General features: G+C 38.4%; 4 protein-coding genes and 1 long non-coding RNA gene across 22 annotated transcripts; 3 read left to right on the top strand and 2 right to left on the bottom strand.

The window, feature by feature from the left end:
• The first annotated feature begins 25 nt into the window (after positions 1 to 25).
• LOC110852857 (NADH dehydrogenase [ubiquinone] 1 alpha subcomplex assembly factor 3) lies at positions 26 to 1,221 on the top strand. Its single transcript, XM_022100984.2, has 3 exons — positions 26 to 165; positions 261 to 367; positions 444 to 1,221. Exon 3 carries the CDS (start codon positions 498 to 500, stop codon positions 1,125 to 1,127), a length of 630 nt encoding a protein of 209 aa, XP_021956676.1. The 5' UTR covers positions 26 to 165; positions 261 to 367; positions 444 to 497; the 3' UTR covers positions 1,128 to 1,221.
• A 2,646-nt stretch (positions 1,222 to 3,867) lies between these two features.
• LOC110853439 (sodium-independent sulfate anion transporter) lies at positions 3,868 to 10,045 on the top strand. 2 transcript variants are annotated; one of them, XM_022101706.2, is made up of 18 exons: positions 3,868 to 4,048; positions 5,251 to 5,753; positions 5,819 to 5,920; positions 6,003 to 6,096; positions 6,465 to 6,493; positions 6,570 to 6,761; positions 7,042 to 7,104; positions 7,192 to 7,282; positions 7,480 to 7,511; positions 7,593 to 7,787; positions 7,860 to 7,977; positions 8,049 to 8,204; positions 8,271 to 8,416; positions 8,690 to 8,763; positions 8,864 to 8,963; positions 9,034 to 9,108; positions 9,206 to 9,293; positions 9,396 to 10,045. In XM_022101706.2, exons 2-18 carry the CDS (start codon positions 5,343 to 5,345, stop codon positions 9,599 to 9,601), a joined length of 2,172 nt encoding a protein of 723 aa, XP_021957398.1. In that variant the 5' UTR covers positions 3,868 to 4,048; positions 5,251 to 5,342; the 3' UTR covers positions 9,602 to 10,045. The 2 variants fall into 2 exon arrangements, with proteins under 2 accessions (XP_021957398.1, XP_035710403.1); XM_035854510.1 differs by lacking the exon at positions 3,868 to 4,048 and adding an exon at positions 5,059 to 5,183.
• LOC118436416 lies at positions 4,042 to 5,243 on the bottom strand. Of its 2 annotated transcripts, none has more exons than XR_004835435.1 (3): positions 5,152 to 5,243; positions 4,895 to 5,014; positions 4,042 to 4,740 (listed from the first exon to the last, which is right to left on the bottom strand). It is a non-coding gene; the product is annotated as an uncharacterized LOC118436416 (long non-coding RNA). The 2 variants fall into 2 exon arrangements; XR_004835434.1 differs by lacking the exon at positions 5,152 to 5,243 and having other exon boundaries at positions 4,042 to 4,289; positions 4,461 to 4,740; positions 4,895 to 5,009.
• A 267-nt stretch (positions 10,046 to 10,312) lies between the features above and the next one.
• On the top strand, positions 10,313 to 22,405 carry LOC110853549 (titin). Of its 16 annotated transcripts, none has more exons than XM_035854409.1 (16): positions 10,317 to 11,071; positions 12,173 to 12,535; positions 12,819 to 12,937; positions 13,009 to 13,041; positions 13,121 to 13,231; positions 13,410 to 13,469; positions 13,696 to 13,942; positions 14,393 to 15,019; positions 18,107 to 18,247; positions 18,343 to 18,363; positions 18,619 to 18,845; positions 19,765 to 20,031; positions 20,578 to 21,147; positions 21,552 to 21,636; positions 21,762 to 21,815; positions 22,071 to 22,405. In XM_035854409.1, exons 1-16 carry the CDS (start codon positions 10,903 to 10,905, stop codon positions 22,166 to 22,168), a joined length of 3,192 nt encoding a protein of 1,063 aa, XP_035710302.1. In that variant the 5' UTR covers positions 10,317 to 10,902; the 3' UTR covers positions 22,169 to 22,405. The 16 variants fall into 16 exon arrangements, with proteins under 16 accessions (XP_035710312.1, XP_035710304.1, XP_035710311.1 ...); XM_035854414.1 differs by having other exon boundaries at positions 18,721 to 18,845; XM_035854415.1 differs by having other exon boundaries at positions 10,318 to 11,071; positions 20,704 to 21,147.
• On the bottom strand, positions 22,406 to 26,804 carry LOC110853551 (FAS-associated factor 1). The gene is made up of 14 exons (XM_022101837.2): positions 26,608 to 26,804; positions 26,479 to 26,547; positions 26,173 to 26,289; positions 25,688 to 26,094; positions 25,430 to 25,603; positions 25,172 to 25,352; positions 24,991 to 25,086; positions 24,807 to 24,927; positions 24,586 to 24,731; positions 24,352 to 24,506; positions 24,127 to 24,263; positions 23,774 to 24,027; positions 23,484 to 23,699; positions 22,406 to 23,405 (listed from the first exon to the last, which is right to left on the bottom strand). Exons 1-14 carry the CDS (start codon positions 26,641 to 26,643, stop codon positions 23,328 to 23,330), a joined length of 2,187 nt encoding a protein of 728 aa, XP_021957529.1. The 5' UTR covers positions 26,644 to 26,804; the 3' UTR covers positions 22,406 to 23,327.
• Between the last annotated feature and the right edge of the window lie 38 nt (positions 26,805 to 26,842).

The raw sequence follows: 26,842 nt of genomic DNA on the forward strand, positions 1-26,842 counted from the left end.
CATTTTACACGCAATTGAGCAACTTTCTCCGCGCGAGTCCATTCCATGCTCACTCATTTCACCAGAAAACAAAATATTAGTTTAGCTTATTTAATTGTTAAACAATTTACTAATGCAGACATCTTCAAACATAAGCAATTGCGACACAATTTTTAAATACAGCAGGTAAGAGTACTATTGATAATAGTCTATTATATAGAGATTCACCTTAACTTAACTTATACTTGATTACATATATTTCATATTTATTTGTCTACTAGCAGTGCTGACTTTCTCTAATCGTGAAAGTTCTCCGAAGAAATTATTCAGTTCCATTAGGAATTGAAAGTTTGGAGTGGGAGGCAATTCTAATTTCGAAACGTTACAAGTAAATAATTAAAATTACGTAAATAAACTTAAATAATCATAGAACAAATCATTATATGGTATGTTTGTACATTTAGATTGAAACCAGATGTCAAACCCATTGAATTAGCATTATCAGCCATTGTCAAAAAATGCCTAGCGTGATAAAATCCCTCCTGATGTCGTCGAAATTTGGATTCCGATATAGTGCAACACACCCCTCATTCAGAAGAACCATCATTTCCCTACAAACTCCACCCCTCACACGGCCCTTTAGTCAGTCAGCACCTCGACCCAACTATGAAGGCGATGGAAAAACGACAGTAACAATTCTAAACCACGAAATCGACTCGCCTCTCATGGTCGACGGTTATCATGAGAATGGCTTCAAGCTCAACAATGGTTTCAATGTGCGCGGACCTATGGCACTCTTCCCGAAATCCGTTCTCGCATGGGACGTTGGCAACGCGTCGCAGATAACGCCAGAGTCACTCGCATTATTTACCCTGCTAGAACCAAAGCTGGACGTTTTGATCATCGGGGTGGGCGACGCTGGGAAACAAATCCCAAAAGAAACAATTAAAGCGCTCCAACTGAAAAAGATCAATTTCGAAATCCTTCCCACCGATCATGCCCTTGCGACGTTTAACTTTCTAAATTTTGAGCGGCGTTGCGTTGCGGCCGCACTGCTGCCCCCGTTGACCATTTCATACGGGTCGGAAGACCTGCTTAGAAATAGGATGGATAAGAAAAAAATGTACGATCCGACCGAGATTGATTAGTAAAAAGTTTAATAATGTTAATGTTAAGCATTTGTTTTAAAACGCTTATATAATTGTTTCTTAGTAATAAAAATGAAAGTTCATCTCGTGATAATTTATGATCAGCAGTTATTGTTTGATAAACCATGATGCGTCTCATTTTGATCAGCATCTACTAATTAATTATTTAATTGCTTGTCCACTTCTTGTTGTGCATAACATTATTAATTCACTTTACCTGTCAATCAATCATCGACGCTGCTGCTACGCATACGTGCTGCACATTCGATTAGCAGGAGCTACATGTGTTCAATTGCTTCGTCATTTAATTTTCGAACTGGTTTTATACCGGATTTAATAAAATTGACAAATTGTTCCAGCCAGGTATGCAATGCACATGATAATGCAGTTGGCTGTACGATGAGATGGCAGATAAATACTTTTACGTTGCCCAATACACTGCTAATCTCTGTACTGGGGATATCCAAACTAATTGATTTCTCAGTACAAATTCAAGGTGACATTGTTTAAATATGCAAGTGTATAAATACATGCACTCGAATATTATGACAGAGATAAATTGTCTAAATTTGAGAGTATTTTGTTATATAATACTGTTACTCAAAATATGAGCACAATGTGAATTCATGGAACGTTTGCATACAAATTGTAATTCTTATCTTCCTTCAAACATGTTTTTTTCTGGACGAAGAAATAATAAAGTTGTTAAAATATGGCAATTGGATTAAGTTATTCCTTAATTTGGGCTGGACATGACGACTTCGCATGGTCTTTATGTTTTTTGACCTCGTCGCATAGTTTTAGCTCGGATAGTGGTACAATAAGTGGTATACATATACAAATGTGTTGTTGTATAATGAAATTTATTATTTGCCATTTAATTATTTATGTGCGTGGGGTTTACTTTAGCTTTTGCACAATGCACACAAATTTTATTTATGTATTTGCTTAAAATTCAGGTGCAAGGACAAAAAAGGTGTGATGGTGTGAGTATATAGGTATATGAAGTTTGGTAGGTTGGGGAAATGCAGTTTCATTGCCGTCCATTCTTGGAACTTTCACCTGCAAAATATTTTATTGTTCCAGTCAGTAATAAGCCAGCAATTTCCAGTTTTTGTTGGCCGGTTAATAATCCAATCTTTAATTGGGTGGAGATTGCTAACTAAATAATTGTTTCGATTTTATTCTAGATGGTTAACCCAGCACAACCTAAATTGACACCTCCGCAACTGATATGCTAAAATCCGAGCTACATAAGTACTTTATTTAATATGCATTAAATTCCAAATTCGGAAATGTTTCGTCTAAAACCTCTGGAAAAGCAGCATAAAAACACAAATTGTATTTATTCTAGAACAAAACTAACGAGATTAATAAATAAAATGAAATGATGCGTGGGGTAAAATTGGCTCTGGATTAACATTATACAAACTGGAAAACTGGTTTTAGAAAAAATTGCTTATCATATTTTTTAGCATGCACATATGTGGATTATTGTGGATACAAAGAACTGACTGGGTGCTGTAAACTTCATTTTATTTTTTTAGATTTATGATCTTGGACTTTGTACATTTCATTCCTCTTTCTGCACACTTTTTGCAGATGCAATAAATTCTAATTTTAGTCCAATGTGGGTTGTTGGGATCGATTTTATAATTTTTTTCTGCTAATAATGACATTTTTGTGTGCAATTCTTGTGAATTTTTAGTCTGCAAAATGATGTATATTTTTCATTTGCGTATAATTGAATCACTCCCATAAGTTCTAATTTTATTAGGGTATTTAAAACCAGGACGTAAAACGACACAAATCGTTTGTCGTCGTCGTTTTATAACTATTCAGCAATTTCGGAAAGATTGTGGATGATAAAGTTTGCCGTACTTAAAACGATATCATGCGAATATTAAGCAGACCAAAGTATGCATAACTATATTTTTTAATGATTTTGTCAAAATCTGAAACAGCCTTGAGACGAGACATGATTGTGACGATATCAAGATCACGTCTATGACCGAAGTAATTCCATAATTGTGAACAAACATTGAAATAAATTAAAATTATTGGGATAACTTCCTTATTTATTTTCATAATACTCTGATAACACAACATAGCACAATTTTATGTCGTATTTTTATTTCATTTTGTATTTTTTCAAAGTCTGAATTTAATTTGCGAGTTTGGCGTAGGCACCTTGACTCTGCGAAGTTTAATTGTTTCATACAAATTCACATATTAATTGATTATTTAACTACATAAATAAACTCTAAACGACTTCTAGAAAAAGATTCCATTACGTAACTGGATAAGAATTCCATGATGCAATTATGTTTGTAGTATGAAATTCTATACGAAAATATGCCACCAAAACAAGTAAGTGTATCAACAATAATTAAAATCACTTTGGCAAAATCGCATCTCATCTCGCCAATATTTACAGTTTCATTAAACATTTGTTTGATCATGTGCGAATAATTGTGTTTGATGTTATTTTGTGTTTCATGAAATTAATATTGTTATGCTACCCATATGTACACACATACATACGTCAATGCATTATATTTGTGTGTGCGTTGGTACTACATGCCCACATACATAATTGTACAACTTGTAATTATAATTGTCGCCTCGTTGAGTGAATCCTTATTAACTCGTTAAAAATTAAAATGGTGAGGTGGTGGGGAGATTGAGATTTGCGACAGATAAGAAGGATTGAAAGCTTATAAATTTAGGTGCCCATCAGTTTCCAGTCCATGGTACTCAGCACTCGGTACCGCACAAGCTAACCGACTCGACGCGTAATACCAGTTAACAAAATTTAATCAAGAGTGTTCGTGAGATTGTGTAATTTTATCGGAAAAATTTCCCGAAAAATCAGACCAGACGACACGTTGTTTTTTTTTTCTCGGGAAGAAAAGAATAAGGTAAAATTATCTGCATTATTATGCACTTTTTGCGTATCAAGCAAGAAATTTGGCATTCCCAATAATGCAATTAGACGCAAAAAGTTGTTATTTAGTAGTGCACTTTAATCAATTAGTGTCAATTTTTTGGCAAAGAGTTGCAAAATCTTTTTTGATTAATGTCTCTACCTGCGGAGATCTTTGACTGCACACGATCAGAAAAGTGCATCTCTCCTGAGAATTCTGCACTATTCGCGAATACCTAGAAAAAGAAGATCCACATAAAGTTCAAACAAGTTTTTCCCCATGAGCCAGCCAGCCCCAGTCTGTCATCATCACGTCCACATTAATCTCGCCACTCGAACAATATAAATATTCGCCCACCACTGACCACTAAATACATCACATATTAATTTAATGCATCCAGTTTTACCTACGTACATAATTACAGGCAGCGCAAAATCCCATAAGTTGTTTGTGCTCCTTTTATGCACCATGATGATGACTCCAAATTCGCGAGTATTGTTTACTTATTTGTGAGAATGTACGTACGTAATCAAGACAGTCGTGGAAAAAAGTCCATTATTTAATCGAAAAGGGTATCTGTCTCGATGATAATTTTCCATTATGGGCAGATTTATCCGGCTTGTTCCACCCGAATCTGGTATTATTTGGATGAAACGGCTCATAAACAAGTTGCGACTTTTGCTCCTCTGCGACAAATAGGTGCGATTCTTTTATCACGAGGATGATAAGGACATGAAGCGTGCAAATGTATCTACATATGTACGTGCAGGTGTATGTACATAAATATGTAGGCAAGGCATCATAATCGCCATAAAATAGAATTCAACTGGTACTGCATACCTACATAGCTCGTCTTCTCTCTCGTAGCAAATATCATGAGATTGGTGGCTGCACAGTGATCACCATCCGAAATAAAAGCGTAGGTCGTTGTTTTGAAGGCACCACGCCAATATGGGGCAGCTAAAAGAGATCCACATTGATCACTACCAAGAAATTCTTAATTCTCTTACGTACAAACAATGCTTTTAGAAGGGAAATAACGCTGATGACATCAAGAAAGATGAGAAAAATATGGTATTTAAAATAGCAGCTAGTACCCAAATAGCGACACAGTATCAATCCATCGGAGGTTGAGGAAATACAAATAACTAAGTGTGTCCCTGACCACTTTTCTAATTTAAATAATTTATTTTCAGAGAGAAAGTGAACAAACGTGGTGGTACACTAGCACCATTTTTTGTGTCTCAATTTCCCATCTACTCCCAATTAGTCGACGTCCTCCTCCACGATGAAGACTGAACTCCTTCACTCGTACAGTTCCACGAGTTTGTCCGCCCTGTCGCGATCTCCATCCAGCCCTTCATTCCTAGGCAGACTTAGTCCTCCCACCAAGGGAGACCTTACAGGGAGTGGAAGTGGTGGTAAGGAGAATGGCGAGAAGAACGGTAGCTACACGACGTTAGAGGACTATGCCGTCACACCAGAACCGTTCGTCGGCGAGGAGGAAGGCTGTTGCTCAAGCTGGCTAAAGAATACTTTCACGAAGAAAAATATTACGAAAAAGTTTCCCGTCCTTTCATGGCTTCCGACGTACAACGTTTCAAAACTCGTGTCCGATTTCATCGCGGGGTTGACGGTGGGACTAACGCTGATTCCACAGGGGCTCGCGATGGCGTCAGTGGCAGGATTGCCTCCGCAGGTGAGTGGGAATTTATGTCAAATTGTAAAATTGTGTGGATTGAAATTTTGAAATTGTGTACGCAGTACGGACTTTATTCCGGTTTTATTGGATGCTTCGTCTACATCTTGTTCGGAAGTACGGAGTCCATTACCATCGGACCGACAGCTATCATGGCGATTATTACGGTAATAATTTTATTACTGCTGTAAATAATACATAACGAAGCCATTATGGATTATTACAATATTTGTAATTATGTAATTACAGTTATCATATGCACAAAATAAGCCTCCAGAGTATGCCATTCTTCTTTGTTTTATTACCGGCGTGATGACACTTCTCATGGGATTGTTGCAATTGGGTGAGTGAAGCAATTTTTTGGAGCAATTTTTTTTACTTATCAACTCTTTGTATGGTATGTATGATACCTACTCTGCTCACGGGTTATCATACAATGGAGGATTAATCCCCTCGTGAAGTTTGATCGTTCAACAAGTTGTTTTTTTACAAAATGCTAAATGCCAATCTTGTTAATCTGTTATTGTTTTTGTGCCTTTTGCATGACATCATTGTACTGTAGATACCAATAAGTTGCGAAATTTGTGCATGCACATAGTTTACAACTTATGCGTTTTATGTTGTTTTTTTTACGGTCAGTTTAACAGGATTAATTTTAAATCCATCCAGGTTTCATAGTGAATATATTTATCATATTGTTATATATTATAGGGTTCATAGTGAACTTCATCTCAACTCCCGTAAGAAATGAACTAATTTTTCTGAAATTAAGAAATTTATTTAGATATTAATTAATATTAATAATATTAATATTAGGTGACTTCCGCCTTCACATCCGCAGCTGCCATTACGATCTGTTTCACCCAGGTGAAAGCCCTCCTCGGCCTGAAATTCCCAGCTGAAGGGTTTCTAGACGTGACGAAAGGGGTCATCAAGAACATTGGCGATGTCCAAGTTAACGACTTGATGGTTTCATTAGTCTGCACGATTGTCCTGCTCGTTTTGAGGGTAAGCACTATAAAGTGGATAAGTGTAGATAAAGATTTTTTACAAGTAGGATCATTTACTGCGCCTTTAATGACTTTGTTATTTGCTACCTTTTTTGCAAATTGCAATAACCTTATCTACATGTGGTTGAGCAATTTGGTTAAACAACTTGAGCATCTCTTTTATGATTGAGTGGGAGGCGTGGTGGGATTAATGTCTTATGCATCGTCTCATCTCTGTTTTATGGTTGAGTAATATGACATAACTATAATTACGATGATTTTTTTATTACCCACTTTAGAAATTACAATCTATCTGTAAATGTGCGGCCCAGTGTTCCAGCGCGTTTGATAAGTTCTTATGGGTAAAATACTAAAACATACGCTATCGGCTTGATATTTGGCATATGCAATATTATGAAATACATATTCACATATATAAAATATTCCAGGTGGTTGCTACCTCCAGGAGTGTGATTGTCATTGTGGTTTGCACTGGGATTTTTGCATGGGTTGGTGACGAAGGAATCGTTGCCTTTGTTGGTATGTGGAATTACGTTGTTTTACATAGCACTTGAATTAAGTCATTTATTTATTATGCCGTAAAGTTCACAGAGTATGCATGCATGTAATGTCACTCTCTGTCTGTCTGTCGGTCAATCTAATGAATGGATGACAATGATTGATGATGACGACGTAACCTGAAATTCTGCTAATTACAAATTATTTATTATTAATAGGCAATGTTGAAGGAGGTCTTCCCCCGTTACAGGTATGTAATTGTAAATAAATGGGATTTGTAGCATGTGGTGGGAATTATTCAAAAAATAATACTGATATTTCACCATTTTAGTTGCCCCCATTCTCCTTTTCCGGAAATGGGACCACTCCCGTCACTGAAATTAGCCCGGAATGGGAGACTTTCACTTTCATGGATCTTCTTAAACAGGATAGTTCTGCAATCATTGTGTTGCCACTGTTGGCTTTGATGGAGCATGTCACCATTGCCAGGTTGTATGCTGGATCGGGACGAGTTGATGCTTCCCAAGTGAGACAATGCACTTTTTCATACGCGAGAAAACAGCAACAAAGTGAAACTTTTTGTTAATTTTGCTTCTAGGAAATGATCTCGATCGGAATATCAAACATTTTGGGAAGTTTCTTGAGCAATATGCCAATCACGGGGTCGTTCTCAAGAACAGTGGTCAACAAGGCGAGCGGTGTGGCGACTCCGATGGGTAATTAATTAACTAAATGAGCTTTGACAATTAAACCATAACTGTAATTTAATACCCGATTATTGGTACAGGTGGACTTATAACTGGCGTCTTGGTCATGGTCGCATTGCAATTTCTCACTCCATGGTTCTACTTTATCCCTAAAGCTGCCCTCGCTGCAGTCATTTGTTGCGCAGTTATTTTTACCATCGATTTAGAAATCTTGTACCCAATGTGGAAGAGCAAAAGTGAGTTATAAAACTAATGATAATTAGTAAACATTTTGGTAATAAATTTGCATTCTGTGTCTCAAGAAATGGACCTTCTTCCTTGGTTTGCCACCTTTGCCGTCAGCCTCCTGGTCGGATTACAATTTGGCGTCTTGGTGGGATTCATCATCAGTGTTATTTTCCTCCTCTATTGGGCAGCCCGACCTGGAATCCGAGTCAAGAGGGGTCAGGTAAGCGCTTATCACAACTCACGAAATCCATTGTCATTATTGCAAAAACCACTCGAAAGTATGTAATGTATTCCATTTTATGCATACATGCAAACTTTTTGTCAACAAATGAGCTTACGATTAGCAGAAATTACTGAATTGATTTAGTGAATGATACCTAAATATCATGAGTTTTTGCATTTTTTATCTCACCTTGAGTTCCATTTTTCCCCACCTGTGCACTTTTATTATCCTGGATTTACTTATCACGTTCTTTTATTGATTACATTTCAGACATCCTCCGGAATCGAGTTCATCTTACTGGACCTTGATCGCTCACTCACCTTCCCCTCCATGGATTACACGAGGTAACAAAGTGATGCATATCCTTACTGCTGAATTAATAATTTACCTAACTTTACCCCCTCCACTTATCAACATTGGTACATTTTTTCTCCCCAAAAACAGGTACATCATGATGAAGTCTGGCACGGTTTGGGCGAAGGGAAGCATTCCGCTGGTTATTGATTGCCAACATATTCAATTCGCTGATTACACTGCGGCTCAGGTAATACTTTGACAAGTTATCATTCGTTCTCGGGAAAAAACATGGGCTAAACAAAACTTTTTAAACGCAGGGTGTGCGTGACCTGTTCAAAATATTTAATGACAAGAAACATGAACTCATCCTGTACCAGGTGAAACCATCCGTGGTAAGATACTTGAAAATAAATAATGCTCACCAGTAGCACCACACCACACTATGATTTGCATATTCATTACTTACATAAATATTTAAATGTTATATAGGTTCGGATATTCACCAGTGTTCTGGAACTCAACAAAATTCCGTACAAATGTTGCTCAAACGATCAGCAGCTTGAAGCAGCACTTGAGTGTATGCGTAATATATAATTTCATCAATCAATCAATTGATAAATGTCAACTCATCACACGATCATGTTCTAAACTGTGTTTATTTTTTTTACGAAATGTGCAGCTTACATGAGAGCAAAAGAAGATAAAAACGACGTAAAAATTGTATTCTCAATCGCTGATGATGACAACTCATCGATATCCGACGAGAGTGAGGAGCAGAATAATAAAGAGGGGCAAGATGAGAATTTGCCACCACCACCCCCACCGTCAGGTCAAGGGCAAGGTCATGTCAATGGGGCGGCGGTGTTTGACTTGAGCAGAGAGTGAGATCAAAGGTCATCCAAGGAGAATAAATAAGGATTTACCTTTACACTTAGTACCGAATGAAATTATGTACATACATGAGAAACGAGACGAAACGGGTGTCGAATACTTTTTTTTAGAGCGCTGCGCATTTTTTGACCTTATATTGTTACACAAAGTATTACTTTTATACGCCACAAATTCAAGTACCCATTTACATACCACTTACTGTAAATATGTGACTGTTACTCCTTCATTTTACTTACAAATTATGTATATAACTTGCAACTTTACAAACTTTACATGTGTTCTTGCCCCCCTTGTTCAGTGTTGTTACATATATTCATACTTAATTTATACTTGTGATAGTGGTGTGATAATGCAATTTATGGTTATCACACCCTTGTTTGTTACGAATGTCATTTGTGCCAATCTTTTGAATAAATGATGTCCGTTATTATGATTCTACAGTTTGAAGTTTCTCATGAATTTAAAGTGACGCCTGTCATGTCATCTTTTCCACTTTGCGGAATTATTGCAGTATAAACCTCGAATTCGGTCGGAGGAGTAGGATTCGGTTCTCCGAATACCGGGTAGATTCCGAGTTTCTTTCTCGGTGTGTAGGTATAGAAGAAACTCATCTCATCCAAGAAGCTGCTGCTGTAACGTCATGTGTCACCATTTTACATGCCATGTACACGAAAAATATAATGGTTTGGAGCGATATCGTGAGAAGTAGAAAGGTGGTGGGCACGGGACGACGAGGAGAAGGAGGAAGATCCTTTAGCCTTTCTTTTCCTTCTTCTTGACTAAAGAAGCTTATTGTGCTAATGTACAGTTATCAGGAGCAGTTATCGGGGAGGAGATGATCTTCTCCTACTTCTTCTCACGCTAAAATCTAGCCATTCTTCATCCGCATGTGAAAAATATCGGCCTTGCTCAACTTTAACAAACCCAGATTCAAAATAAGTTTTGCTTTGGCCAAGTAGTGGATTGGGTGCCAAAAGATGATAAGACTTTTACTCTTGGATGAGAGTCCCCCAAACGATACGAACTTTAGTCCACGATTTTGTTGTGCAATAATACCGCAGTAGAACTAGACCCTGTACATGATCGTCTCCATTATCGCCACAGTTTAGCAGAACGGTATTTATTGTGTGCGAGATAAAAGTTATTGTATTTTATTGAAATATTTTATTTATTTCTAAATGTTTTTTTTGCGGACATAACTGAGGAGAAAGTTGGAGTTTTTTTTAGTCAAAAAGTGAATGTGATTTAGCGGTTGACGGTGTGAATGTGTTTTTATATATAAATTATTCTTAAAAATGCCTTCCTCTGGGGCAACGGGGGTCGCCGTGGGAGGTCACAATGGCTTCAGTCGTGGCAAGACGATTTTTGTACTCGCCGTGGTTGTGGGATGTTTCGCCGTCTTGTGGCCGAGAATTTTCTACCCTATGTTTACAGCCTCGCTTATCGGCGACTCGGGGGATGAAGGTAATTTATGAGAAAAATTATTTACTGCTTTAAACCATTGACATGTAAGTATGTTCACATATGTGTGAGTGCTAAACTTGTAAATAACACGGAAATCGGGATTTAAAAGCGTTTTAAAGGTTGATTTAAGGTCAAATAATATTTTCAAAAATGCACATTTGTCTAATAATGGACCACACGTTTATTTATCTTTTGGTGCAATGATTGACACCAAAGTGTGGGGAAACATGTGCATATTTCGTTCGACGTTTAGATCAATCACGCCACGCCGGCGATTGATAAAGGAAGAAAATCCGTAAATTTTATTTTTGAAAGGGAGTAAGTAAGTAGTTAAAAGCTGTGTATTTACTTACACTGGCGAATTGGGATAAATTCATATACGAAAAAAAGTGTGTTGGTGGTACTAGTAAGTTTTCATGGCACTGATTTTCAACATCATTTTCATCATCATATCCAACGAGATCTTGGTGAGTTAGTGACTTGGCTTGCCGTGGTCACAAATACCTCTAAACTTCAGCGTGGTTGGAGCCGACTCATCTAAATTTAGCTTCTGACTGACTTTCTTCTTCTCAAACTGCATGACTTTACAACAGTTGCAAAAACTCAGACTTTTATATACACGTTTGTCCTCCATGACTGCATAATCCCTACTGCCCTGAATATCTCGATAGCTTTTTGCTCATCGTCGCAGTGTTAACTCATCATCGTGAATATCACAATTTCACGGATACGCAATGAATATTATCCTCCCACAACTTCCTGTCGGTTTATGCGACTAAAGTTTGATGAGATGCATTTAAAATATGGCGTGTAGAGCTCAAAAATTATGTGCGAAACTCAATTAAAATTCAGGGATGGCAAATAGGTTAAATTTACACAATTAATCTGCAGCCCGTGCCGTCAATCATGCCATTAATAAATAAATTAATGCGACACGGGTGTGTACATTTGTAACAGGAAGGTCATCGTATTAAAAAAATGTGATATGTTGCTTTAATAAACTACTAACCACCTCGAATCTATTATTAATTATGAACAAGTTATTATTTTGATTTTTTGACCATGTTATTTTTTTACTCTGTGCCATGTACGAATCTGTAGTCTGCTGCGACGTTATGTCAGAAAAAGACACGAACGCGTACCACTTAATGACAGAAATATGTGGCAACATACTTCGTCGAGATAGCAAACTACCTCCTCCTCTGGATTCCGGTCAACCTGGAAAAAAGATCGAGATCTCTAAACCGGCGGCGAATCTGTGTCGCAATGAGATCTTGAAGCAGTGTGGCGTCGACGTGCTGCTCCTTCTCAAGGAGAACGCCGCCATGACGAAAGAATACAAAAAGTCGCTCAACCAGATCCGGTCCTTTAATACGTCCCACTGTCTAAAAATTAGCTACGGGGTGGACGTCGTGGAGGAAATTGGGCTCGCGAGGATGACCAAGGGGCCGTTTAGCTCGCCCAGTAAGAACTCCAAAGAATTAGGATGTGGCGGAAACGCGGCTTGATAACGAAAAATGTCAATAATCATGTTTAAAAAATAATTCGTAACTCAACTAAATGGCCATTTTTGCTAACAACGTGTCAGGAATTTAATGGCGATTGTTGTTCATAATCATTAAAACCAAGAGAAATAACTAAACCACTAAAATTTGTGTTTTAAACCGTGCTCCCAACAAGACGGGGAATTATTAATAGCACAAAAGACAAAGATCCGCAATTGCTAACTTCCTACAATTTTGCCTAGGTCATATGCGACCTGAGCGACACTTACGTCCCGAACTAATGCATCCAGCCTTACGAGAGAAAGGTCAAGCTATTCCGTCACCTCGTGTTCCGAGGAGAACGATCGATAGGGAAGCAAGGGTAACAATTATTTTCATACAAGTCGCTCATTATCCTAATTAATTAATTAATGGATTGTCTCCTTATTAAAGCCCGGACCTGTTCCAGGAATGCGACCACCGATGGTAAATGTTTACTATTTACATGAACTCACAATGTGATACAACAAATCGACTTAATTCGCGACATATTTTAATTATTTAGGCTCAAGCCGCACACGTCCCAAATACTCCAAAGGGGTCAGGCACGATGGGAATTGTTATGCCGATGTATACTTTTGGGATAATTTGCTTCTTTGTCTACACCTTAATGAAGGTAATTTTATCACACAAGTCTTATCCCAATTTTCATGAATGTTGTTCTGACTTATATCTGCGTTACTCTATTTTTTGCATACATACATATTTACATATGTACACATGTGCAATTCTTTTATTAGCATTCTGTACTTATCTTCTTTATGTTATTCTACTTTCCTTACTTTCTATACTAGCTCGTTTCCTGGTATTTCATGGTCAATGTGACTTGCGACTATGTGTATTCGTGTCTCTGCGTAAGTTGGAATAAGTTTCGAAATCTTAGGGTGATTTCTACTAATTTATTGTATTGTAGTACAACAAACTTGGTTAGATTAGCAAAATACATTTAGATCGTGACTAAATCTGCTGGTATTTTCTGCTTTCGTGACTGATCATACTAAATAAACGAATAAAATACCCACTTTCACTAGTTTATACAAGTGAAAGTCATGCCTTTACTTTAATGGTTTTCGGACACAGATCCTCTTTAAAAAGCCGGCTGACGAGATTTCTCCTCCCGTGAAACCTCAACCCATCCTAAAAGATCTGATTGACCCAGACCACCGGAAGTATGGAGCCTACTCCTCCTCCGAGGATGCATACCCCAACGGATCCGAACGGTCGAAGAAGGTCGTAGACGACTACAAGCAGAAGGAGGATGCAAATAGGAGGAAGGCTTCGGCAGGTGCTGCTGCAGGAAAAAGCGACACTTTCAAGGGTCGACTAGGTAAAAAATCATCTCATAATAGTAATAATACCATTCTCCTAATTTCTTCGATCACAACTTCGGCTGAATTCTCGTAAAATTCAGCAAATACAGCAGAAAACCTCAGCTTTATATTTACTCATAAAACACGCTAGATTTGTAACCGTAAAAAATGTAACCGTTATTTATGTAGTATCATTTTGAGCTTCCTTTTTTCAATCACCACGGCCCAAAAGTAACGAACGACTCATACTTAAATTATTTACCCTTCGTAAAAAAAATATATAGTTGTACTTAATTCAGAGAGAGTGAAAGTGCCCACCCTAGTTTCGCAATTTTATGTTTTTTTCGCCAAACCAAAATCACCAAATAACTCGTAAAACCTGTAAAAAATTGCGATACCTGATTTTCTTAAACAAAGCTCCATCTCCTATTTTTTCTATACTTATACTCACAATCAATCATATCCAGAACGTGAAACAGTTTCCCAAGAAGAAGATTATTCCAAAGATGATGATGGCGACGACGAGAAGAGTGAAATTCACAATACTGATTCTTGGTCGCCGAATGAAACTACCACGTCGTCTTCTTACGAGCCCTCGTCATCATCTATGGAACAAGATACGATGATTTTAGCCGCAACGAAAAAAGCCGTACCTCCAACCTTGACCGTGCAACCACCCACTCCGTCCACGCCGCCTGTGGCGTCAGAAATTTTTGTAGAGCCGCAAAAAATACCTGAGGTTGCAACGATAATTGAGCATGACGATAATAAAACGACTACCACTACTACTCCTGGCGACGATAAGACAGACTTTTTCGTTGATAACCCTCCCCAAAACCCTAGCGATGAACGACTAACGCCAGAACAGCTAACATCCGCTGCTCTATTTTTTGATGAAACGATAGAAATTTCCGACGCTGATTTTGAACATGTTTCTTGCCCAACTGGAAAATTAGACGCTTCCCGACACGATGGACAACAAGAGGACAAAATTGACGACGAACTTTCACCCGTCATCAGTGCTACTCCACCTTCCCCGCAACTTGTCGAGTATGCTGGATCCTTGGCTAACCGCATTTTGGCCGATGCCACAAGTACTGTTACTGCTAATGATTCGAATCAAAACCAATTAACAGGCGTAGAACAAGTAGTTGACACAAGTTGTGTCACTAACCAAGAAATTACTAATCAAAATAATCAGGATGTGCCTTTAACTGATTTGCCTGTCGAACCTGACAAGAGTAACATCACAATTTCTACTAATCTAATAAAAGAAGAGAAACCCGTCACAAAAAAGATTACACCAGAAATTTGGAAATCATCCATTTCTCAAGAAGTCCTAGAATATGCAGAAGCTTTAGCTAAGAGAATTTTAAACGAGGCCAAAACCACGATACTTTCTTCCACACCTAAATTAGAACCACCATTAGATCAACCTCCAATCCCACCAAAACGCACAAAACGAAAGAAAGTAGGTAGCCTTGAGACTAAAAATTCGGCCAGTTCCATGAGCAGCAACGACTCCCCGTTGTCCACTCCTCTCATCACGCTAATCGACGAAGGTCGAAAAAATTCTGAGCCGATATTGGCCAACCAAAAAAAATCGGGGTTAGAAATCAGCCCGGTGGAAGAGGGGTCCGTCGTGGCGAGTGGGACGGTAGTAGACACCTTGGGAGGTTACGTTACCCTGGTGGATGACGAAGCGACCAATAGCATGAGCAGGCAGAAGAAGGCATTCTTAAAGAATTTGGGCTCTGGCGTTGAAATAACGGCGGTCGAGGAATTAGAAAAGCCAGCAGGAGATAGGTCGATGGATTCCAATGATTCTGTCATTACCGTCAAGGAGAGTGAGATTATGGTGGAGAAAGTAGAAGGTGGAGAAAGTAGGGGGAAAGAGCAGGTAGAAAAAGTGGTTGTCAAAGATAAAACTTTAGCGTCAGCAGAAGTACCACTAACACCGCAAAATAGTATCGAGTCAGCCATTCTAGATCACGTAGGAATAGTCACACCACCATCACAAAAACCTCTCCAAGACAGCGTCAATTTGACAGAAATGCTTCTTGGCACACAATCAGCACAACTTTCTCCAGACAGTAATACCTCAATATTGTTAATAAGTAACGAGACTAACAAACCCGTGGACGAAATAGCTCCAACTGCTTTCCCCCACGATTCGCTACAAGATCAGAAAATTGAGGTTTTGGAGAAAGTCGACCAACCAGATCAGAAAATTGAAATTTTGGAGAAAGCCGACCTACCAGATCAGAAAATTGAAATTTTGGAGAAAGCCGACCTACCAGATCAGAAAATTGAAATTTTGGAGAAAGTCGACCTACCAGATCAGAAAATTGAAATTTTGGAGAAAGTCGACCTACCAGATCAGAAAATTGAAATTTCGGAGAAAGTCGACCTACCAGATCAGAAAATTGAAATTTTGGAGAAAGTCGACCTACCAGATCAGAAAACTGAAATTTTGGAGAAAGTCGACCTACCAGATCAGAAAATTGAAATTTCGGAGAAAGTCGACCTACCAGATCAGAAAATTGAAATTTTGGAGAAAGTCGACCTACCAGATCAGAAAATTGAAATTTTGGAGAAAGTCGACCTACCAGATCAGAAAATTGAAATTTCGGAGAAAGCCGACCTACCAGATCAGAAAATTGAAATTTTGGAGAAAGTCGACCTACCAGATCAGAAAATTGAAATTTTGGAGAAAGTCGACCTACCAGATCAGAAAATTGAAATTTCGGAGAAAGTCGACCTACCAGATCAGAAAATTGAAATTTTGGAGAAAGTCGACCTACCAGATCAGAAAACTGAAATTTTGGAGAAAGTCGACCTACCAGATCAGAAAATTGAAATTTCGGAGAAAGTCGACCTACCAGATCAGAAAATTGAAATTTTGGAGAAAGTCGACCTACCAGATCAGAAAATTGAAATTTTGGAGAAAGTCGACCTACCAGATCAGAAAACTGAAATTTTGGAGAAAGTCGACCTACCAGATCAGAAAATTGAAATTTTGGAGAAAGTCGACCTACCAGATCAGAAAATTGAAATTTCGGAGAAAGTCGACCTACCAGATCAGAAAATTGAAATTTTGGAGAAAGTCGACCTACCAGATCAGAAAATTGAAATTTTGGAGAAAGTCGACCTACCAGATCAGAAAATTGAAATTTCGGAGAAAGTCGACCTACCAGATCAGAAAATTGAAATTTTGGAGAAAGTCGACCTACCAGATCAGAAAACTGAAATTTTGGAGAAAGTCGACCTACCAGATCAGAAAATTGAAATTTCGGAGAAAGTCGACCTACCAGATCAGAAAATTGAAATTTTGGAGAAAGTCGACCTACCAGATCAGAAAACTGAAATTTTGGAGAAAGTCGACCTACCAGATCAGAAAATTGAAATTTCGGAGAAAGTCGACCTACCAGATCAGAAAACTGAAATTTTAGAGAAAGCCGATGACACAAACATCTTAGACTCGGAAAGAGATCACATTGCGTCAATAATCGACCAAGTTATCGATCAAGCAGAGCAAGTAATCCAATCCCGGCCACCTGAGTTGATGGCAATCCTAACAAGCAATACTACCTCCGAGGAGAAACAGGAGGAAAATTTAACATCTCCCAACCTGGTTGAAGTTTTCAATTCAGAGCAACAAGATCAAACAATAATTTCCGAGAATATTGCGGCATCAGCGTCACCACAAATTACAGATTTATTAGAGTCAAATTCTACCCCTCACAATCCCCAAACTTTACTCGAAAACGAACCAGATTCATCCCTAGATTTCGAACTAGTTGAACCCGACGACGCCGAAATCGCTGCCATGTATTCCTTCCTCCAAAGTGTAAAATCCTCCCCACCACGTGACTCCAAATCCGAGATAGAATTCATCCCGGAAGTTCATCCCCTCTCCGTTCCACCCATAACGCTCGAATCTTGCACAAACCCCTTGAAATCCTCCACACTTCTCGCTACTAAAACCGAACCCCTAGTCGAGCAACAATCCGAAACTGGACCGGATGATTTCCCTCCTCTTATTTCCGACAAGGCTACAGAGTCCACCCTTGTTACCACCAGCTTAAAAAACGAATTAACCCCTTCTCAAAGTGTGCTTACAACAACTACCACCACGAAACCGGACAGCAATCGGTCTGCTAAACCGAATGAAATTACAGGTGATGCATCATCCCCCGCACAAGTCGTCACGCAAGATGTCCTCCTCACCAAGCCGGGCGTATCTGATAATAACGTGTCAATCCCCGCAGCTGGTGAAAGTAGTAGGAAAGAGGACGTTTGCTCACAAGAATCTCATCCTGGTCAGAATTTCTCATCTTCTTTTTCACATGTACTAACACGTTGTCTGTTTTTTCTGTTTTTTTCCGTGTGTGCTACTACCACTAATGGGGGACAGGAGCTCGAGATCGAGATGCCAGTAAGTAAAATATTGGCAGAATTATTGAATATTTGGTCCACTTTCTTCGTAGGTAGATGCGTGATATGCAATTTTTTGGAATGATTTTCCATACACTTTCTCTTTATTAAATATTTAGTTGCAGTTTAGTATATTAGATAATTTTCATGCCTGTTTCTTCTTCGTGTGTTTTTTTATATAAAAAATCGGTATAATTTTTCTATTTCTGCCTGTTTCCTTTCGTTATTTTCTTTTTAAATTTTTCAAACTTTCTAGCCGAATGTGAGCAGGGCTTTTTAGTGGAGAACTCTGTGGAGAGGGGAATTCTGTTAAAGATAAAAATGTTGGAACTGTCCTCGTTGAAAACGAATAATGTAGGCGAGGTAGAGATCGACTCGTTGCGAAGGCAGTTAGAAGAGACGCAACTGGCGATGGAACGCATGATCACGTCCATGGGATCCGATCGCCTCGCTATGTTGGCCAAAGTCCTTAAAGCTCAGGGGGTATGTTGTGTGTCCCTCTTAACTGATCTATCCTTACTTAAAAATTACTTGACACCTTATCACACATTAAATATGCCATGAAATGAGATGATGAGTTCGAGATCAACACACCTTACACGATGGGTGGCGAATGTAAAGAAATCCCCTGATTTTCTTGAAAAGTGAGGAATGTGAACCCCTTTTGTAAATGATTTTGCATGGTTTCTTGTGAAATCTGAAAAGAAATGTATGTATTGTGGGGACCGTAATTTTTTAATTTTCTGAATGCTCATCGATTCTTGTACCCGAATGCGATAATATATATAAATAAATATATATGCACCCTGCGCTTATCAGGACTAGGGCCAAAAACGCCAATTTTTTCCATCATTGTATTCGCCTTATTTTTTTCCTATACTAACTCTTTCACTGTTATGTATAAGTATTTGATTCTCTCTATTTGATTCATGTTCAAATTGTGACTAACAACTTAAAGTGACGCTTTTTGTGTTTAATTTCGTAAAAAAAATTATTCATACATATTTTCATAAATATGTTATCATCAATGACATGGTATGAAAACGGTATGGCATTATTTGGCTCTAGTTGTGAAAGCTGTGCAAGGAATTCTTGACCAAGTGTCCGCGTTGGGACAGCAAGCGTCGAAAATTGAGACTGATGAATTAACAAAGATATCACAAAAGAATGAAGAGTCTCGTTCTTCGTCTAAGCCGGAAAAAGAGGTTAGTTTAGCCCGTCATCAGGAATTTGGATTAAATTTGGATCAATTCCCCCCAGAAATTAACTCTCATCATTACAAATACTTTACCGTCCACCACACACTCACACTAGACACGATACACTAACACATTACATAAAAATATACACGAAGGAAAGAGGAGAGTTTCGGAAAATGAGACCCCATGTAATGCTAACCCAGGTGGACTTAGAACAACCCAAAGGCTCAATTAAGGAGGAAAATAAAAAATCCGAAGAGAAAGCAAAGTTGGAGCCGGAACGAAAATCTTCCGTGAAACGACATCCCAGTGCAGAGAAAGAGGTGACGTTCCAACTTCCGGAGGCCAAGAAACCGGAAGTGGAGGATGACGAAGAGGAAGAAGAAGTTGAGGAGGAGGAGGAGGAAGAAGAGGAACCCGTACGACCCCCAACGCCGCCGAGACACGGCGGTTCGAAAAAGTCGAAACATGTGAGTCGAATAAGACCTTATTTACTATGCATTTAGGTATGTAAATTAGTTCAGCGTGTTGTAAAAATGTAGTCCCAAATAAGTGTGCTTATTTGTCGCTGTATTTATAATGTCCTGTTGTTAACGTTCTTGTTTTTTTTACTTTACTATTCTGTCTCTGTCCTTCTAGTTATGTCGTTAAATTGGTGTTACATGTCAGTGTAGTATTCTTCTCCATATTTTATTTACAAATTGTCTCTTGTACCGTTATTATTATTTTCCCCCCGCTTTCTCCACACATTTTAGCTAACCATTCTGTAAACCGAAACTGGTCATACAATATTTACAATTGCATGTGTATTTAAACTATAAAACACATACATCTTAATGACAAACTTTCTCTGAAATAGGAATTAAATCCGTCTCATATTACCTCGAGTTTATCACTTTCTAAGAAAAGAGAAAGTCTGTCATTCTACAATTCTTATACGTATCCTTTCTTTCTCTTGCTTGTCTCACTCCTTGTCTGTATGTCATGTTGTCCATGTTGCCACCCCTCTACAACAGAACCAACACCTCAGCCCATCCACCACCACCACCACCAATGAGTCAACCACCAACCACACCCCCGTTCTTGTCCCCCCTGAACTTATCCTCTTTGCCCAACAACTATCCTCGCATATTATACAACAGAGTGCGGCTGCTGCAATCGCGTTGGCTAAACAGGCCTCCTCCCCACAATCTCAACAACACCGAGAAATCCTCTCAGTCCTCGGGATCGAAGAAACGGCGGAGATGGAGTCTGGCGAAAAGTGGGACGATCGAACGCCAACGCCCACCTTCCGAATGGCGACGCCTCCCGTGCCCCACCGGGCGCCATCTCCTCCGGAGGATATCCCCTCCATTTTTCTAGAGGGACCACTCCCCATGGCGGGACAGCAACTAATGGTCTCAGACTCCCAGGTGGAAATGGAAGGGGGAGATTATGGCGATGACTATGAGAATAACACGGCGCCAATAATCCTATCTGGGAAGGTAACCCTTTCAGTGATTTCTGGTGGGGGAGGTGCCCCCGACGAGATTACGGATGCCTCCTCCCTCTCGTATGATGACAAAGGGAAGAATAAAAACAAAACGGCAAGTCATACGTACTATTCCACTAAAAAAGACTGCATGATGTGTGGAATCTGATCGAGAAATCTTACAAGAATAACAAAATCATCCTCGTCCAAAAAAAAATCTGCAAAAAAAACAGCTAATCATTTCAAACACTAAATCGTAGCGAGTGAGTAAAATGATGGAGAAAGTAACACCAATCGAGACGACTCCACTTTCACTACTAAATTACTGACTAAATCACTACTATTTACAAGTCCTGTCCTACTTGCCTGTACTTATCACTAGAAATACTGCTCCTTTTATCTGTAACGGTATATTTTATTAGATTGATAATAAGACTAATACATGATTACTGGATTCTATGCGAGTGAAAGATGATTAGAGATTTTATGACTTAATTTGACTTATTATGAATTGTACAGGCAATAAAGGCAGAAAAGGGGCTCAGCAACGCGAGGAAAACGCCTGCCTCGACTAGTCATAAGGAGTACGAAGACATAAAGAAAGGTAAAAATGCATACAATTTCATACATACACACAACTTTTCTACGGTGAAAGTTTGTATGTACCAATACTCGTCCACCTAGTTGTAGAGGTTCAATTTGGGTAACGTTTTGATAACTACGTCACAGGTTTCAAAAATGACGAGGACAGCGATGATGTTGATCTTACGACATATTTAACGGGTAGGGCAATAGAACACTACTGAAAATGAGTGCAATAAATAACAGGAAACCAAATATAACAGTACAACTCAATATTATAAATAGGCACCTCTTACAATTAATTAGTAGACAAAATTGTTAATTGGTTTTTGAATTTATCCACTAATTAGACTAAAGTACAACACAGAATTACTAAATAATCAAATTAAAATGAATTGAGCAAGATATTTCTCATTGCATTTAAATGCTGACCAAAATTTGGTATTGCTATTTCAGCCGAAGCGGACAACGACGGGCAGAACAATAAGGAGGACACGGAAGGTGACATTTCCGTCATGGGTAAAATTGAAGAACTTCCCAAAGACGAAGAGTAATAACTGATGACGATCAAAGATTTTGTAAAATGACTTCAACAATCAACCTGAAATTACTCTTAACAACAAAGGTGGCGATACATAATATTTATCTACAGCTATAACACAGCTAATCATCGACTCTTCCTCTTATGTGTTAGATAATGATTAATTATGAGATCACGTCTATGCATGTACTCTTAATTTACCTGTGTAATTATTATTATTGGAGGAATAAAATTGTCCTTGACTAGTCAATCTCGTTATTTGCTTGCTTTATTTATTTAAATTTTCTTGTTTTACAGAATTCATTGAAGGGGCTTCTTCGATCCAATTAACTTTTACGATTTAAAACTTTGAATATGAAATCTTACTAAATATACAGCAGATGAGGACTCGATAAGTTCTCGAATAATAAGTCTCATTGCAGATGTACTGTAAAACGGAACTAATTAATTAACTATACTACTTAACTACGCTATTTACGTTTCTTCTATATATGTTGTTGTCATAAATTACATGCCGTGCCCAATCGCTGAGTATGTGCGCAAGTAAGAACAATAAATTCATATGTAACTAATTAACCAACATCATGTGAGAAGGTAGACCTTATCAAAATTGCCCACTTAAAATCATAAAAAACACTTGAAGTTGTAATCCTCAAATTTCTTATCTTTGCTACGTCAAGAGCCAAGAGGAAGCTGAAAAGTTTATCTGGGGTCTGTCATGAGGTTTCTCAAAGTTCCCCCAAAAACAAAACAAATTTGATCTTATGTGAGTGATAAGATAATGCATACAACCAATTCACATTCAAATCTGAAATTTACAACTTTGTAAATACTCCTCTTAAATATGTAATTAACTGACATTGCCAAATATCGTCTTTTTGTACGCGAAATTAACGTAACGATAAACTAACTTTGACCTGAGAACTAACTAGACTATGAATAAAATTCAATGCGGTTCAATAATAAGACGATAACTGAGACAGGCGAGGAGGAGAATTGTCAGATTTGACGGGTACATTTTCTCAGTTTTTTAAATTGTTACATATTTTACATTGTTGTACAAAGACCAAACTTCATAAATACCTTACTAGCTGAGTGGCGGAGAAACTAAAAAGATCATCGAATATTACATTGCAAAAAGTATAATACGGCTACTAATAATTTATCGACGGTCATCGTAATTCCACAATAAGAGTATCTTGAGGACTAAAGATGCCATTCATCGTGGTGGTCGCGACCAAATCAGCTAGCTATATACATGAAAACACAAATTAAATATAATTCCAAGGTACGAATTGGTCTGAGTGATGATATATATGCGGACTCACATCACGTTTTGGGTACGTTGTCAAAAATCGATACTCGTCCGGTGAAAACCCTTGGGTGAACAAGAAGTCAAACAGAACATTCAAAGTTGTAGATTGGAGAAATCTTCTCGAAATAATTTTTCCGCCAGGAAGTCGGCATTTTAAAGAGCAGACGGGATCAGTGCAGCTGGTGTCTGGCTCTGGGGGCAGAGTAGTAGCAATTTGATCACGAAGCATCTATAAAAATATTATGGTGTAAGTCATTGCATTACGTATTGATTTTATAGTAATGCCTGTATGCAAATACGCACCTTGGCTTGTTCAGCAGCTTCTTGGACTTTCATTTCCTCCGTCAGCTTTTGTTCTTCCATTGCGCGCTTGGCCTCATCTTTGGCACGATCAGCGATCAATGACAATTCGTAAGCTTCATCTTGTTCACGTTTTACTCGCTCTCTCGCCTCGCGCTCATCTTCGTCGCGAATGTCGGTTTGTCTCTGAGTTTGATACATTTCCGAAGTATTCATCAAATTGCCCATTAATTCATCTACGGTGGCCGCGTTCGGACCTATAAAGTGATTAAAAACACGCTTTATTTTTAAATGTGTTCAAAAGTATTTCATACAGAAATATACGCATACGTTGGCATAGAATTATATTTGCTTACTATAAATCACATTGCTGATTTCTGTCGTAGCTCGGACACGGGATACCACAATTATCACAGGATACCTTTCACGTTCTATACTGCGAATTGCACTCACTCCAGGAGCTCCAAAGTTCTTGTTCGCAGCAGCCAAGAGCCTAATAATTATATGAAAAATATGCTTAAAATAAATAATCCTCAAATATTATTATTATTAGATAACATTTTAAATTAATAAATACTCACAACTGCCGATTCGATTCGTTGGTAACGTCCCACCCCCAAATGACATAATTCCCCGTTAAATACGACACGACAGACTCGTTACACAGGATATGTTGGCAAAATACATTGGAAACGACGGATCCATCATGGTGCAAATAGATTGCCAATAACTTTCTCTATAAAATCATGACAGCAAGAATATTAGATTCTATAAACATTGCAATAATTAACTCTAGTATTGTTTAAAATTGTTACATTTTTGGCTGGCTGAAAACACGCTTCTTTCACAGCATCTTCTAGCGTTCCGTGGAAAAACATTGGATGACAAGAACCGTATCGAGCGAAAAAGTTGTCAGCAAACTGGATCGATCCTACAGCTTCGTCTGGTGCATTGTCCGGAACTACGATTTGTGAAATTGTGATCAAACCTTGCTCCATTCACATTGTAACTAATTGTCAAGCTAATCCTGGCTTACTAAGAAATCGTTGTGGTGTTGTGCTGACTTCTTGACTGTAGAAATCCTCCTCTAATGGATACGACTCTGTAAGGTCTTCCACGTCTGACGACGTCTCCGAGCCATCACCAAGCTCCATCATCTTGAATAATGAATTTAAATGTTCACTTTATTTTTACAATTTCTTCTTTCAAGAACCACGTACCCTTTTACTAAGATCGGCAGAAGAACTGGCAGCAGAAACTTGTTTTCGAAAAGATAAAGTATGACGAGGTTTATCCAGCCCGCATGCACTTAGTGTCTAATTTAGAAAAGAATACACCATGTTAACAAAATAAGTTGATGCTAAGGATACTTTAACTTACAATTAAAAGTTAGAACCTTACCATGGTGTCAGTAGTTCCAGTTGGCCATCCCGTCCAAACTTGGAACCGGACTGGAGTATCACTTACGTGGGACATGTCCTCTTTTACGCTACGGACCGTTGTCGAACCAGGAAAGTCAATCGCAAGCGTCTCGTTCTTTGTTTCATCGTTTATTACGAGTGAATATTTATCTTCAGTTTTTCTGTTTAATAAAATTAATAAAATCAGCTCTCTAAACCTAATTAGTAATCAAAATCATAATAATTCCAATTTTTATACCCGACACTATTGCTACTGCTGCTAGTCCCAGCCCCTGTAAAGTCCATGGCTGGACCGTTTGTGAAAAGAGACAAGTTTATTTCGTCAGGAAGACCCAAAGAGCCCAACTTTGCACCGTCAGATGGACATTTTGGCCATCCTTTTAGTTTTTGCTGACAAGGAGGGATTTCGAATCTAGTAGAAATTAATACCTCAATTAAATTTCCACATTAATAAAAAATGCAAATACATATAAATCGCTTGCAATGATTCGCTTACTGAGCATGAATGAGCGTTTTCAACGTGTCGACCGTCTCGCACTCAGCGAGCTTCGCCGTCAGCGCAGCCCCTGTGGTGTCTAACCGCACGTTAAATGTAATCTCTCTACTGCCTGCACCTTTTTTGGACCCACTGGGGCCAGATTTCATAAAATCGCTGCTCAGAGTAACTTTAGCACGAGAGTTTGACGAAGAACTACTACGGGGTTTTTCCTCTTTGACAAAGAAGGGTGTTTCTGCTGTTTTTGAGGATGTCGATGAGGAACTATTTTGTTTAACACTCGTAGTAGTAGCGCTTGAAGCTTGACTACTGTGACGAATGACTCCGTTACTAGGATTTCGCGGAGGAGGGACCAGTACTGCGTCGTCAGCTTCGTCGATATCAATTGTGTCTAACCCTGAAGAATCCTGTGAACAAATTGAACAAAAAATATGAGATAATGCAAATTGTAATGTTGAGAAATTAATTGAAATTAAGAAATTTACATGATCCATATCTAAGAATCCTCGAAATCTATTCACTGGAACGGATGGAAAGACTGGAAAACTTCGTTCAGAGGGTAACGTTTGAGTATCTTGTGGTAAGACTTTGTTGACGGCGCTCTGGAAGTTATACAAAGACAAACCATTTAATTTGTAAATATAATGTTACGCAAATCGCTAAAAATTACAATTTCATATTTGCATATCTAAATTTGATTACCAATTAATTACTCGACATATCATCGTTTGGACGGACAGCCAATCGAACGACTGGCCATCGAATTTAGAATTTAGTTTTAATTAACTTACTAGTAAATCCCAATTATTCTCAGTTAAATGAAGAATTGCCACTTCAACGTCATCGATACCAGTGCATGCCTATAATAAAACACGACTTACTATGACGATGTAAAAAAAATTGCTACATTTTCAAAATACCTGAAAATCTGTCAAAATTTCGTCACGCGACGACATCTTGGAATTTTTCCTTACCACGATCAACTCGAAATATATTCGATTCCAGAAATTAAATGAACGGATTACTAATCACCCAATTAGTTGATAAACGTTTCGACAATGACTCGTTACTTTCTTTCTTCTGTTTACTTATTACATGCCACGTCTCGTCTCGTCCTGTCCTGTTTTTCTCTTGTTCTTGCTATGTATAATCAAA

Source organism: Folsomia candida, unplaced genomic scaffold (assembly GCF_002217175.1).
Source record: "Folsomia candida strain VU population unplaced genomic scaffold, ASM221717v1 Fcan01_Sc008, whole genome shotgun sequence".
In the NCBI taxonomy this organism is placed as follows: domain Eukaryota; kingdom Metazoa; phylum Arthropoda; class Collembola; order Entomobryomorpha; family Isotomidae; genus Folsomia; species Folsomia candida.